Source organism: Trematomus bernacchii, unplaced genomic scaffold (assembly GCF_902827165.1).
Source record: "Trematomus bernacchii unplaced genomic scaffold, fTreBer1.1, whole genome shotgun sequence".
NCBI classification, from domain to species: Eukaryota; Metazoa; Chordata; class Actinopteri; order Perciformes; family Nototheniidae; genus Trematomus; species Trematomus bernacchii.
The window spans coordinates 2,468,750-2,483,200 of NW_022988043.1; the positions used below are offsets into that span (position 1 = coordinate 2,468,750).

The following is a 14,451-nucleotide window of genomic DNA, read 5'->3' on the forward strand; positions in this document are numbered from 1 at the left end:
TTTGTTCCATAACATTTCTCCTCTTGCTTCTTTCTCTTCCATGAAGGAAGTATTTACGGGATGTTGATCGCCAGGTTTTGGCCAAGAGAGCATTTTTCCTAACTGTAAAAGTCCTGGAGGACAATCTGAACAGTCTCACAGGGGTAAGGAAGCACAAATCACAGCGCACACACAAAGAGCAGAGAGCCGCTCAGCGTTTTAGATGTCTGGCATGCACCCTCTTCATGTTTTGACAGGTTCTGTTCTGTTTCAGGTGTCTGAGCAGCTTCACAAAGCGCCTGCGCCCTCCATGGGGGAGATGACCACAACGGAAGCATCCAACAGGCCCAGTTCAGAGGACAGCAAGCATGCACTGCCTAAGAAGCCTGGGCTCACAGAGGGAGCCTGTGCCACTGAGACAGGGCCCAGGGAAGCCTCCCAGGCACAACTCACCCCTCCACCGCCATCATTAGATAAAGGGAGCAAAGTTCAGGAGATCTACCCTGGGAAGGTGGAGACTGCTGGGAGTGAGGGACACAAAGCAGGGCCAGAGGAACCCATGGACCTGGACAGTGGCCAGTGGAGGAAACCCTCTGCTCCCACAGACTCTCAGGGCAACCCAACGGAGGCAGAGACCTGTCTGAGTGCCGTGGAGCCCTCGCACAAAGTGACTGACAGCAGCCGGACACCAGAGCTGTCTCTAGAGGAACTAAGTATCAGTTCCAGGCAGCAGCAGCTCCAAGCTTTACTACCCAAGGTCACCGTGGCAGCCGGTGGGACGGATCAGGGGCTACTACGAAGGCCAAACAGGAAAAGGAAGCTACTTGACGATGTGGAGTCCGGAAAAACGTTACTGCTTGATGCCTACAGAGTTTGGCAGCAAGGCCAGAAAGTCATGACTTACGACCTGCAACGCATCGAGAAGATCATGTCAGAGACTTATATGCTCATAAAACAGGTAAACCTGCTACCACGCATAGATTACATTATTGCCAGAATATGTGCTGTTCTATTTTCAAAGTCATGCATGCTTGATATAAGCCCTCTTAAAGTAAAGGGGACTTGGGGAAACCCTTCATCTGACTGAAATAGTAACACAGCACCCGCTGTAGAAGAGGGACTTTCCCTCTTTCCGTTTTCAAACACGCCGACAAATCCAGCTCATAACGCGCGGTTTTGTTTTTACTCTCAGTAACCCAAATATAACCTCTGAGTCTGTTTGTTCTTACTACAGAAACGGGTTGTTGAATCTAAAAGTAGCCCCACTGGGTATTTTTGAGGTGAATTGGGACTTTTGTTTTGTAATGATGTCACAAGAAGGTGGGGAGTTGCTCAGTCATTATGTGTGTAATGAAACTGGTGCCAAAATGTAAAGTTGTGGCATAATGCCAAAACAGAGACAAAGGTCTGTCTGTACTAATCAGCCACTTCTGCTTATTAGGTTGTATGTATAGTTACACTAAAAGTAACTTCTTACTGCCTATATCTCACAGTAAAAGCAGGGAAGGAGCTGTTATCTGTATAACTATTATTCATTATCTGAAATCCATATATCATTATGTCAACATTTTCTTTTGCGTAGGAAGTGTCAGAGAAGCAAGAAGTGTCTTCACATCTCTAGATGCCAATGTTCCTCAGTTGTTGAACGTTTGTCCAACTTCAGGGCCTTCTATGGCATTGATGAAATAGTAGCAGAACAACCCACTTCAGATTATACGGCCATATTGAGCTGCAGATCAATGCTCGCCCGAAGGTGCCAGGTCATTATCTGTGTAATGCCATAGAGCTGGAATAGGAGGGTTATAAGCGAGGGAAAACTGAAGAGGAGAGAGAAGAAATTAGAGGGAACTGGCCGACTTCAGCAACGTTTGTTTTACTGATGTCTTTGAGTAAATATTCTCTTTGCAGTCTCAGACACACCATTAAGAGAGAGTGTAGCCTGAAAGAGCGATGACATGTTTCCTGTCTTCAAATGAGTTGTGCAATTAATATGCCTGGACATTTTCCAGAAGCACCTTCTGTTTGTGCACCTACTCGCACAAACTACAGAGGCTCGGTGCTTCCGTGGTCTGCTGCGTTGCACAGCAGCATGTGGGTATAGTTTCGATCGGCTTCTTGCATCATTTTCCTCCTTGTTCACGTTTTGGTTATCAGAATATTTTCTTCCTTTTTAAGCTCACTCCTAAGACACTGCAGGCAGTGTTATGCACTGATCACTAATGAGAGCTTCTCCATAATTTAGAACAAGTTATCATTATTCAAAAATAACTATTCAGAAAACTTGTTATTTAGAATTAATGTTAATAATGAACTGGGGTTTATATTTCATCTGTCTATCTACTTATTAAACAGTATAGTGTTGCAAAATGTATTGAATCTTCAGAATCATATCTTTGTGTTTTCAATTAAAACATTTATTAATTCTCACTCTGTAAAAACCAAAAGGATTTTTGGCTCGGAGGGATTAGTTCATATATAATTCATAGCCTGATTTATATAACAGTTTTTCCTCAATACAACAATATGTCCTTGCTGAATAAGTCAACAAAATGAGATAAGAATGTGAGCCTGGCTCTATCCAATGCTCAGATCTCTGTTCTGGTCATGTCAAATAATACCATTAGCATATTTAAACAAGTTACAAAACTTGTAATACAGATATTAATTATTATCTAAACGTTAATCATCATCTAGGAATCCCTAAGAGCCACAACATTGTGTTTGAGCATTTCCTGTCATGAGAATGCAGTATGTTCTGGACATTATGTAGATAGTTGTATTGATCTGTTCTAGATGTATGGTTGAAAGGCGCCTGTTTCAAATAGTAATCATTATGTGTTATTGATAAGTCATTGCTGGCAGCTGTATGTGGTTTGACGAGGGAAGTTAGCATAGAGCTAGACATGAATAGAAAGCGGTGGGCTGTGATACTCTGAAGCTTGACTCAGTCCATTTAACAATTGGCACCATTTGAAAATGAGAATGAGGCTGCTGTAAAATCCCTCCCTTTTGGGGGTCCCTGAACCGCTGCACACAACAGGCTGCTGCAGGGAACACAACAGCTGTGTGAACAAGATTACTGCTAAGTGTACGATGTCGGGCTGTGGCTAAGCTCGCTAACTCCCACACATCACTCAGAGTACTGGGCTCTCATGTTACTGCTGCTATGGTCAGAGGCAGAAGAATTTCTAATAGTTGATTAGTGATGCAAGTAAATAACATAGTGGGAACACAGGGCAGGTCACCTCAGAAATATGATATAATTGCAATTACACCCACTGCTCCGGTGTTGCGTGAGGACATTTAATACGATACGATATACTTTATTGTCCCCGTAAGGAAATTTGTTCTGGACTCCGTCCTGCAGTGCATACATGTACATATACAAACATAGTGGACATTAAGAGACATACACATATCATCAGTCATACACCGTTTGAACAAACACAATACAGACGCACATACTGACAATGGCGACCTATTGCACAACCCTCATGGCCAACATTTAAAAAGTACATTTCATTACATTTGACTACATATCATTTCATGTGAATGTTAAGAAGCTTAATCGACATAGGTAGGAATGAGTGCTTATAGCGGTTCAGCCTGCTCCTGGGAACCCTGAATCTTCTACCAGAAGGTAGGAGCTGGAATTCTGGGTGGAGTATGTGGGTGGGATCAGACACAATTTTTTTTTTTGCCTGTCTGATAATCGACTGCTCGTGAATAATGAATATAAATGGATGTGTAAAAAGTTTTGTCAGAATGTAACAACAGGTTTGTAAAGATGTGTTGCTCTTCCTTAATGTCCTTGTTCTGCTCTCCTGTCTCAGGTCGATGAGGATGTTGCTCTGGACCAAGCTGTGAAGTTCTGCCAGATACAGCTGGCCACTTCTGCCCAACGACAGGTAAAACACTTAAACTCAGCATGCTCATCTGCCATCTGTCCGCTACATCACCTCAACAATGTGTCTTCCTTGTGCATCGTAGCATTTCTTTATTTATTTATTTTGGTTTGTATACGGGCAGGTATGTTGCACAAACCAATTTGACACAGTAGAGACTTGATAACCTACGCTCATTTGCATACCTGACACTAGATAGGCCTTAAACAAATACCCAAAGTTCACAATGATGACAACAACATGAACTAACAAGAAGCACCAGAATATTCATCACCATGTGTATGATCCCTTGGTACAACCACACCGTAACTGTGCATCTTGGTAACCTGGATATGAAGTAATATATATATTAATTAAAGATAAGTACATGTAATACACTTATAAATAAACTGTATTTACTTTCTTAAAAGCATGACTATGATCTGATCTGCTTCCTATCATAATAAAAGGCCTGTCAATAGTAGATGCAAAACTATTTTCAGATTGAAATGGTGGTCACTCTGTAATACGTCTAAATCTATGTTAGTTTGCTCGTACTACCTTGCTCACCATCTCACAAATCCTGCCCGGCAATAGACTGCCTGGCACCTTTTCTAAGAAACACACACCCCGCATCCTGAGATCTGACCTTTTTTTTCTTCGTGTTATCCAAGCATGATTTTCTCGTAGTGTTAATCATCCTGTCATGTCACCCAAGTCCTGTCTCGTCTTGTTTCACTGAAGGAAAGGGGAACAAATGTTTGAACTCATTAGCGCCTATTGAGGGCTGAACCCTGAAGCAAAGACTACATGACACCTGAACATCGAGTATAAGACAGGAGTTATACAGCTGTTTACATTTCTATAGCGAGTCAAGAGAGTCTGTCAATCCACCAGCCTTGTTTTTCCAAAGTTGATGCCAAACACTAATTGTTTCCCCTCAAGTAATAAAGAGTAATCTTGCATAGTAAAGACTTTACTCAAAACAAGTGTATAGTGCAGAAGCAGTATGTTAGTGACTTGTTGAGCAACCTTTTACATAGCAATTACAATAATGCACAAGAACATATTGAAATGATCATAACCGCAGGTAAAACTTAAGCAGATAATATTAAAAGGTTGTAACCATCATGGCACTGTACTGACATGTATTAAAGTCTGGTTTCCAGCATGGCAAACTGTATCCACCAGCCTTAAATAAAATATCTGAGTTGTTTCACCCCCCATCTTCCAATCCAAGTAGGTTGAATCTCACTAGTCTTCTCATTAGCTTACAATAGTCTTCTCATTAGCTTACAATAGCCGCTTTAATGATATGTGTTGTGTTGTTGTCTATGTGGGGAAGTAAAATGCAGCAACAGTAGTAAAATGTGCCCAACTGATGGAAAAGTAACTTCAGGTGTTTTCTGCTGCAGCTTCCGGAGCTAAATGTATCCCAATGCGTGGTGTGAAGGCTCCCTGTGTTCCCTTCAGCCTCACAACTTAGTTGCTAAACTTGTCATTGGTCTAACCGAGCAACGGTACGCATGTTTCTTATTTGCATTGATTATTAACATAAGCATATGTGCATTCCAGGCAAAATGATCTGAAACCATGAAATATGTATGTCTCGTTCTATTACACGAATGGGTTCAGCGAGTGCTAAACCAGCTATTAGTTCAGCTTCGACTTCATATCCTTCGTCGAATCCTTACTGGCTCTGCCTCTCCGGTGACTCCCCCTCCCTCACACCCCTCCCTCACATCCCCCCCCCCCTCCTGCCCACACAGTCAGTCTCTGCCCACATCCTGTTGTCACGGTGATATCCACCAAACTGCAGGCTGTGTGAGCAGTAGCTGTGGGCAAAATAAATGTCTGTTTTCCTAGTTCACTGATCCTATCATCTTGTTTTCTGCATGAATCTTTTTGCTGTCTTTGTTGGTTTTGTGTGTACATTTGTTTGTCTCATTTCCACGCATCAACACACGACACAGAGATGATGGTGCAGAGGAGGCACAGAGCGACAAGCCGCATGTCTTTAATGTGTGGAAACCGGTTGGATTTACTGAACCAGCTGTGTGGTTTGAGCACTTTCAAAACTATTTACATTTATTTACATGTTTAAATCTTCATAATATCTATATGCACCTTATTTTAAGTCTACATTTTTTTTCATTGAAGTGCAATTTAGCTTTTCCTTGGATGTAATATATTGTATAAACTATTGCTTAATGAGTCAACTGCAAATTAAAAACAAAGCAGTAATGAATAAGAAAACAAGAGTCTGCACTAAAAAGGTCTCACACTTGAAATGTTATTATAGCAACAAAATTAAAATGAATCAAAATCAATGTTTTTTTTATTTGAATACTTGTCTTTTATTCCATTATCACCATTTGTTAGATTGATGACATTAGTTAAAGTCTCATGTGGTGAAATCTTAACCTGTCAGGTCATTGTGATGCTGTTGTTATTTTCAGATATACGTAGTGATGGTTATATATTGTGATAATTACTCTGCATGTGGTGCTTTTTTTCCCTTCTCTCCTGATGCTGATGGGGCGCTTCTGCGTACTAGCTTTTTCTCTGCAGTGTGATCCAACTGCTTTCTGTGTAATTATTGTGCCACCAGCTCCTGTCTTGTTTTTTTTTATTTGCTTTCACTTGGATGTAGTGGGAAATGTGAGTAGGCACCTTGGAGTTCTCAGCTCGTGGGCATGAAATATTCTTGCCTACCTCTTACAGATTCACACATCCCTTCAAGCCCCCACAAGTGACGAGCGAGCTCTTCTCCCTTACTGCTGATCCGGAGAATTGCTCCAGTCTTGTGTCTCATTTCTTCCCTTCGATATCGGGAGAAAAGAGTGGCAAAGAGCACAGGTTGTGTAACTTTGTCACGCTACATGGCTGTCACTCAATTGATCTGATATGTCTCCATAATCAGTTTTTTTACTCGCCCCTTTGTGGAGATGGTGGTGCTCTTTGAGAGACTCGATGTAGTCATTAAAACACTCCAGTCTCACCTCCTTTATGTTTCAGCAGGATGGAAGAATGCTGAGGTCTTAATAATCAAAGATTGAACATACGCTTCTCAACGGAGCTCATGCGTCAGTCACATTTGAGCTGGCAATTTCATTCAAATGTTCGGTTGGCCGGTCTTTCAATTGTGTTGGAAATATGGCCAAACCTGTGCACGACATCCACAGCTGCTCTCGTCTGATTTAAAGCTCGATAATTGCACAGAAGCACCTCTCCCTTCACGCTGTGGGACCTCTGTGTGTCTGCCAGCAGCCCACTCTCACCCCGCAGAGACCCACGACTAGACTATGTGCTGCAATTCTCTCAGGTACAGTGTTTTTTTTCTAAAAGCACACGGCCCAGCTGACTTGTTGGTGTCTTTGGTTGCCAATGTTTAATTCATGAGATATGAATCATCAGAGCTGGCAGTGGAGCCGCTGCATGCTTGAAGCTGCAGTTGTGGAGCTGAAGGATCTGTCTGTGAGGATTTGGACGGCTACTCTTGTTTGTTTGCCTGTGCTCTGCTGTGTAAATCCCGTGGGGAGCTTCATCACACACAGCTGTGATTCAGAGCACAATTTGACTTTTAACTCCCAGCAGAGACCCTGAGAGCTGTGTTATTGCCAAATTATCTTGCGCTAACATACCGTATCTGTCAAAGCCTGCTTGTTATGACAGTCGTGGCTCTGATTGCTGCCTCTAGGCTTTTGGGGACCTTGGCAAAACTGTAATACATTTACCAATCAAATTAACCTCAGACATAGAAGCATATTTACGTTTTACATGCCTGTGTAACTAATGCAGTACAATTCTGTTTAACCCTCCACTGGCTATACAAAGATTTCTTCTAATTGTGCACAAAAAAGGTTATCTAGGCTAGTTTCATCTAACTTTTCATCCTTTTTAAATGGAAAAGTAGAGGGATTGTATTCGTGCCTCCTCTGTGTTGCCATGACAGCGGCTGTGTGAGCAGGGCTGCTGTTGTCACAGGTTGTTTGTGCAGCTCTTGTGTTTGTAAGTGGTCCTCCAAAAGGACACACAGGAAAGTGGCTCAGAGGGATGTGGTGTGGAGCTGAGCTGAGTCCAGCACACAAGTAAGCCTCTCGCCCCCCGCGGGACCACACCGCCACTCTGTCGAGGATTTCATTACTACTAATGTGGAAGAGCCGAAGACTCTTATTGCTGTTGTTTTTAAAAGTGCAGTTGTATCGACTGTGGCTCCGTCTCTGAGTCTCTGACCAGATTCTGTCTCCAGGGAAGGGTAGTACACTTCTCAGAGGAGAGTTGATGCTGCTGATGGATCCCCCAAGGTCAGTCTCACCTCCTCACAACCTCTTCTTCCTCCAACAGTCTGCAGGCGATGCCCCCACCACACCGAAGTACACCAAGGAGCACCGAGACCTCTTCTTCCCCCTGCAGTCCCCCGTCCTGCTCAGCCACACCGCCTGCCACCCGCTGTCCACCCCGGAGGCCAAAGTGTTGTACGAGCCGCTCAGCAAGCTGTCCAGACCTCAAGCCCCCCCGGGCTTCACCGACCAGCCGCCGCTCCGGAGAGTCGTGAGCCACCCGGCGGCAGCCATGGCCTTCCTGCCACACACAGGTACCACGGGCCCCGTTAACTCACCATTACGTGTTTTTACCACAACAGAAAAAATGACTTATTGCACTTTCTAAAGGGATGTATTGAAATGTTAGATACTTCCAAGCCTCGTTCATAACGTTGACACATTTTCAATCCGCATTCGATTGCTACTCAACAATGAGTTTAGATTTTTATTTTGAAGCCAGTTTTCTTCACCGATAAAGATTGTGCTACTCTCAGAATCAGAATACTTTTTATTTATTCGTTCCACAGAGGGGAAATATACATTTGTTACAGCAGAAAAGAGCCAAAGACAGCTTAATGTTAACACTGATTTTATAAGTATTATACTACTGAAGTGTTGCAACTGCATAGGATTGTGTGTGGCTCGTAACATTTCCTAAAACTCCAGTGTTGTGAACTCCAAAAAACAACATGTATTGAAAAAAGATGAATGTGTTCATTTCCAGAATTCGCACACACCTGTACTAATGAGACGTGATGATGTGCTTGAATATAATGACAGACATTATACTTAATTAAAAAAGCTCACTTGAAGCTTTAAATGTTAAAACAGCCGCACTCTCTGATGCCTTTGAGGTTATTTTATTGTTATTACTTTTGGTTATCATACTGCTGTAGTCTATTACAACTGTTTAGTCGTAGCTTTGCACATGTCAGTTCAGTTTAAGACCCTACAGTGCTGCGGCCCATGTGACCAGCAGGGGGCGCCTGTGGTCTTCCTCAAATCAGTTACATAACAGCAGACTCTGGCCTGCTCATGTTTTGCCTTTTTGGTTTTTGTCAGTTTGCCAAAATGAGTTTTAGGAATCCCGTGTCCTCCAGATTGTGACTCTCTTTCTGAGCTCCTTGGCATAATAATCTCTGATCCAAATAATGAGTTCTGGCCCCCTCACATATCTCGTATCCAAAGACACATGTCATGCACCCAAAGGTCTTCATTCTAAATCCCCCGATACAAAGCACAAACTCAACCGGTGAGCTGGAATCTGTAGTGTTTACAAATGTATTGTCTGTTCTAGTTATGAGATGTAATTGTTATCATTTTGAACAGTCATTTGTTTTTGTACATGCCCGTAGAGCCAATAGAGGGCAGTATTCTGATCATTTGGAGACCCTGAAGGCAGACGTCTTGTTGTTGAGCTTTCATTTTCTTTCCCGTCAGATAAGTGCTCAGTAATTGGAGCGTTTGTATTTGACTCCGTTCCAGATGGTGCTCCTGTTTTTGGCCCATTTTCCTTTAATCGTCACAGGTGTTTTACTGCAACTTTTGAAACCTCACCAAATTGACCTCCATTTCTGTAGAAGACAAACAAATTGAAGTCGTTTTAGAAAGAAATGACCCTCAGGAATGTTTATTACATGGACTTGATTCCAAATGTCCTTTAAATCAAGCAGAAACATCCTTCTGAATGACAAGCAGCTATGTTTACACACAGACTCGGGTTATTATAAAATCCTGTAAGTAAAATATGTATTGTATCTCATCAGTAATGTTTGGCTTTATATTAATGACTGTATAAGTCAAAACATATAGTATCATAGTTTAATACAACATCTACTTTAAAAAAAAATTAAAAACACATTAAGATAATTTATGATAAGCAGTTACTGTAAGGCTGTTATACGCAAACAGGTTTTACAAGTGTTCTTTTAATGTTAGAATATATTTGATATCTCTATAGTGTCACATTTAGGGTTCTTGTTCAATTTCATAGTGAGATGGCTTTCTTTGGGAGTGAAACGTCGCCTCGAGAACAAAGATCCCAGCCTTATGAGTGAGCTGTCAGTCAGAGCTCTCTTCTGGTTGTCCTTCATTAGAAACCCACAATGCAGCTTCACAGCAAACTTTATGGAGCTCTATTTCAGATCTACTCGAGTCCTTCTCATCAGCTATTACAAATACACAGTGGGGATTTCAGCTGGACTCTTATGAAGGTCATGTGACGAGCTTATCTTACATCATAAATCCAGTTGACTGAAAGTAACCAGTAGCTGCATATCAGCAATCTGTGTGGATCCATTAGGCTTTCCTTAAGATTCATACACAGAAACAACTGCACACACACACACACACACACACACACACACACACACACACACACACACACACACACACACACACCTGTTAGCATTAAGTAACATTGCAGCTCCGTGTTATATAATGGTTTCCTAGGCAACATTAGTGGAGAAGCCTGAAGGAGTATGATATCATTTTTGTTTTCATTTGTGTCTGAGCTGCAGGGGGAACATCTAGTCATCTAATTGTCTGCCAATAAATGCCAAAATGTAGTGAATAATTGATTGGATTTCTACATCAAATACGGTAATCTCCACTGACTTTGTGCTAGGAACTGTGAGCCAGGGAATTCAATTAGCTTTCGAAATACAGGGGAAATGTTGCCTGTGGCAGTTGAAACCCTCGGATAATATGCCACCATGGTAGATAGGATAGGTTATCCTTATTACTTCTCAAAAATCGTATTCCTTAATGGCAAAAGGCAGGGATGAGGGAAAATTACAATTTCTAAAGTCTTATAAATAGATTTCAGGATTGGCAAACCAAACAATGGAGTTGCCAGTAAAAATATTCACTGACCTTTGAGTGGTGAGGATACAATTATTTATTTCAGACCCGGCTGTCAATCTTCTACCAGTGTGTATTCCTTATATTACAGTGTACTTGCATATACATACTTGTCAATAAAGTCTGACGTGATTATTTTAGTTGGAATGAAATTGGATCATTAATCAAACGTTTGTTTCGATTTAGATACTGTAAAAAGCCCAAATGCATATGGAGTAGCTTTAATGTATGTGTGTGTGTGTGTATGTTTTGTGCCCCCAGAGGAGCGGGAGGAGCCCTCAGAGGGTCTCTCGTACCGGCAGCAGGAGTCTCACCTCTGTCAGCAGATGAAACTCGCCACTGTTTCCCAGGAACAAGAGGCCGCAGCAGGCTGGTTCCAGGGGGAAACCGCCACATGTAGCAGCGCACAACCCTGCCCAGGTCAGACCCTTCACATCAGAAGTGTGACAGAAAGAAGGAATGAAAGTGGCTTGACATGTCTTAAAAGTATCCTTATATTTAAAGTGTCCTCTTGTGTCTCGCTCTCAGACCAGCAGCAGTTTGCCGGAGATGAGCAGACAAAACTTCCAGACCGAATCCGCTCCCGTGTTCCAGCCAACATGCCAAAGCTTTTCATCCCTTCCACGGTCACCAAGTTCCCCCCAGAGATCACAGTCACACCCCCCACTCCCACCCTGCTCTCTCCCAAAGGCAGCATCTCAGAGGAAACCAAACAAAGACTTAAGGTTTGCACTTTGCCTTCACAGCAGTTCCTCTCCATTTGTTATTAGATACTCTTAATGAAACTGGGATTCACTTGATCTTTATTATCACTTTCTTAGCACAGAAGTACAAATTATACGATACGATAATACTTTAATGGTCTGATCAAGTCCATTAAAGTATTATCGTATAATTTGTATTTCTGTGCTAAGAAAGTGATAATGAATATCAATTAAATCCCAGTCAATGATATCGTTATGATGATTATGTTGTTGTGCATTGTGTAGTGCTGGATTGAAAAGAAAAAATAAACATAACCACAAGTTGTGTATTTTTTATGGAATTATTTGCTTATAATGCAAGTTTTTCTGTGAGTGTTGGAGCATTTCGGCAAGCGGCTTTCATTTAAGGCCTGTGTTAATTAAGTGTTTAACTTCTGACTTTAAGCATAGGAGAAAAACTATAATCTGTACTGTAGTCTGACAGTGAACAGTGACCCCTGCTGTCTGCTCCTCTACAGAACGTCATCCTGTCATCTCAGTCGGCAGCCACGGTGAAGAAGGACACGCTGAGCCAGCCGGCGCTGGAGGTGCAGGAGACGTCGAGCCAGGAGTCGTCTCTGGAGAGCGAGTCGGACGATGAGGACGATTACATGGACATCTGAGCCTCTGAGGGCCTCGTGTGAAGCTCAAACTGCCCTTTTGTCGCTAACCTGGCGTCACTCTGCCAAACCCTAGGCCCCCTGTCTTAAAGAAAATGGTACATGTCACTGCAGCTGTTGCTCCGTCACATGCATTACAAAACAACCACTCCCAAACTGAAAAATGAAGTATTTTCTTCGCCCGTCATGTCGTATACATCTCTGTCAGACATCTCAACAGCCCACGACGATGGCTTTAGCATGTCTGTAACGTGCCATTTATGCATATCACACATCCGCTTACCGAGCTCCCCTGCACCCCACCGTACTCTGGGTATGGCGAGAAAGACTTTTAGCCTTTTAAAGCCAACCAGCCCCGTGTTACACATCTTTCTTTTGTTATGCTGGGTGCTAACGGTATCTCCAAGCAGCAGCTAGATCCTCGTCTGAGAAACCGCCAATCTGAGCTCAGTCTGGACGCTTTGATCACTTACTTCGGCATGAGAATTTCATCCTTAAGATACTTTGCGTTGGTACATAATATATTTCAAGGAACACAAAGGGTGAAATAAGGACAATCGGCTGCATTCGAGGGCCTCACAACCTGTAGCAGATTGGAAATGTTTACACTTAACGTTTGGGATGTTTTTCAGTTAGCACTTAACTTTGTGCTATTTTTTTGTATAATTGTAATATTTTGTCCTATATATATTTTTCTTGAGTGTGCATTTGTAGCTAAAAGGAGGACGTCTTGTCACCAGCACTGATCTGAATGGTATGGAAAGGGGTTTCAGTTATTATGAATTAGCCTTTGTACATATCTCAATCCAAATATCCTTTTCCAATTAGCTTGGCTTTAATGAGTGGAGTATTAAGCTGGAGAGGAGTGTGTATGTGTGTGTGTGTGTGAGAGAGTGTAGATATTAAGGCGAGGGTCGTTCCAGTTTCAGTGACTCTGACCTGTCCTGATTTCAGTGGAATTGAAACGCCTGCCGAGGAAGACTTCCTGATACAGATGCCTTTCCATTTAAAACCATTTTGGTAAATTTGTCACAATTCTAGCTTAACTCGGAGGAAGACAACAGAATGTTTTTTACAGATTGTTTTCTATAAAAAAAGAAAGATGTTTACTGACTATGTTTCTTGAAAGCTGTCTTAAGATCATTTTTTAAAAGGACACAAATGAATTATTGTAAACTATCACCCTTGGAAAAAATAAGAGAAAAGTATTTTGTATTTTATTTTATTGTTGGTTTTTGTTGTAAAATAGTTTTCTATTATTCTTCTGGGAATGTACCACGCCTGAAGAGGTGAGCGGAGACTCGGGCTGCTGGAGGGGAACTGCTCTGTGTCTGACTGAATGCATTATAGATGTCAAACCAAAAATATATTTAAGAAATGCAAAAAGTGTCCTGTGTGCTACTTCAAATACTTTCCACATGGGTCCTTGCATCAGGTAACATGCATGAACAGAAAGATAAAGAAGATATTTCACAAAACCTGTAAAGTAATGAGTACAAACATTCGAAAAATAAAGGGGAAGAATTCAAATAAATATTAAAGTGGAAGATAAATTACAAAACATAAAAAAATTATAATGTTTTTTGTCATTTTTTTCTGTATTTTTTTATTTGTATATTTATGATTTTTTTTTGTATATGTAATATATTTGTTATCTGTTTTATTTTTTATAGAATGTGTCAGTCTAAGCTGTCAATCATCTGGCCTTCTTCCTGCCCAGACTAGGTAGTCAATACCTGCTAAAAAAAAACATTGTCTTTTTTTTATTTTTTATCTATCTATTCCTTTTTATATTTCCAAATGTATATGTTTTTTTATGGCACTCTTATGATTCCATACATATCACTTAGTGGAGTAATAGTGCAGCGTCATCCATTATTTTCTTTTATACGGTTGCCATATATAATATTTAGTTTCATGTTTAGTGCATAAGGTGCCCCAAAAAAGACATATTTATAGCCTATTAAAATTAATATCTGACAAATATAACCAGCTGCAAATCAAACATTCTTAGGGTGCAAGGAGCGTATAATGGACA

General features: G+C 41.4%; 1 protein-coding gene across 6 annotated transcripts in view; it reads left to right on the plus strand.

Moving 5' to 3' along the window:
- Positions 1-13,987, plus strand: part of cabin1 (calcineurin binding protein 1) — a 40,983-nt gene extending 26,996 nt beyond the window's left edge. For 5 of the 6 annotated variants that reach the window (XM_034117728.1, XM_034117727.1, XM_034117731.1 and 2 more), the window contains 7 exons: positions 47-143; positions 254-937; positions 3,813-3,887; positions 8,211-8,460; positions 11,312-11,491; positions 11,579-11,775; positions 12,273-13,987. In XM_034117728.1, the coding sequence (XP_033973619.1) occupies positions 47-143; positions 254-937; positions 3,813-3,887; positions 8,211-8,460; positions 11,312-11,491; positions 11,579-11,775; positions 12,273-12,416 (1,627 nt within the window). In that variant the 3' untranslated portion in view covers positions 12,417-13,987. The remainder of the gene's footprint in view (positions 1-46; positions 144-253; positions 938-3,812; positions 3,888-8,210; positions 8,461-11,311; positions 11,492-11,578; positions 11,776-12,272) is intronic. The other variant, XM_034117730.1, reaches the window with a different exon arrangement.
- The last annotated feature ends 464 nt before the right edge of the window (positions 13,988-14,451 follow it).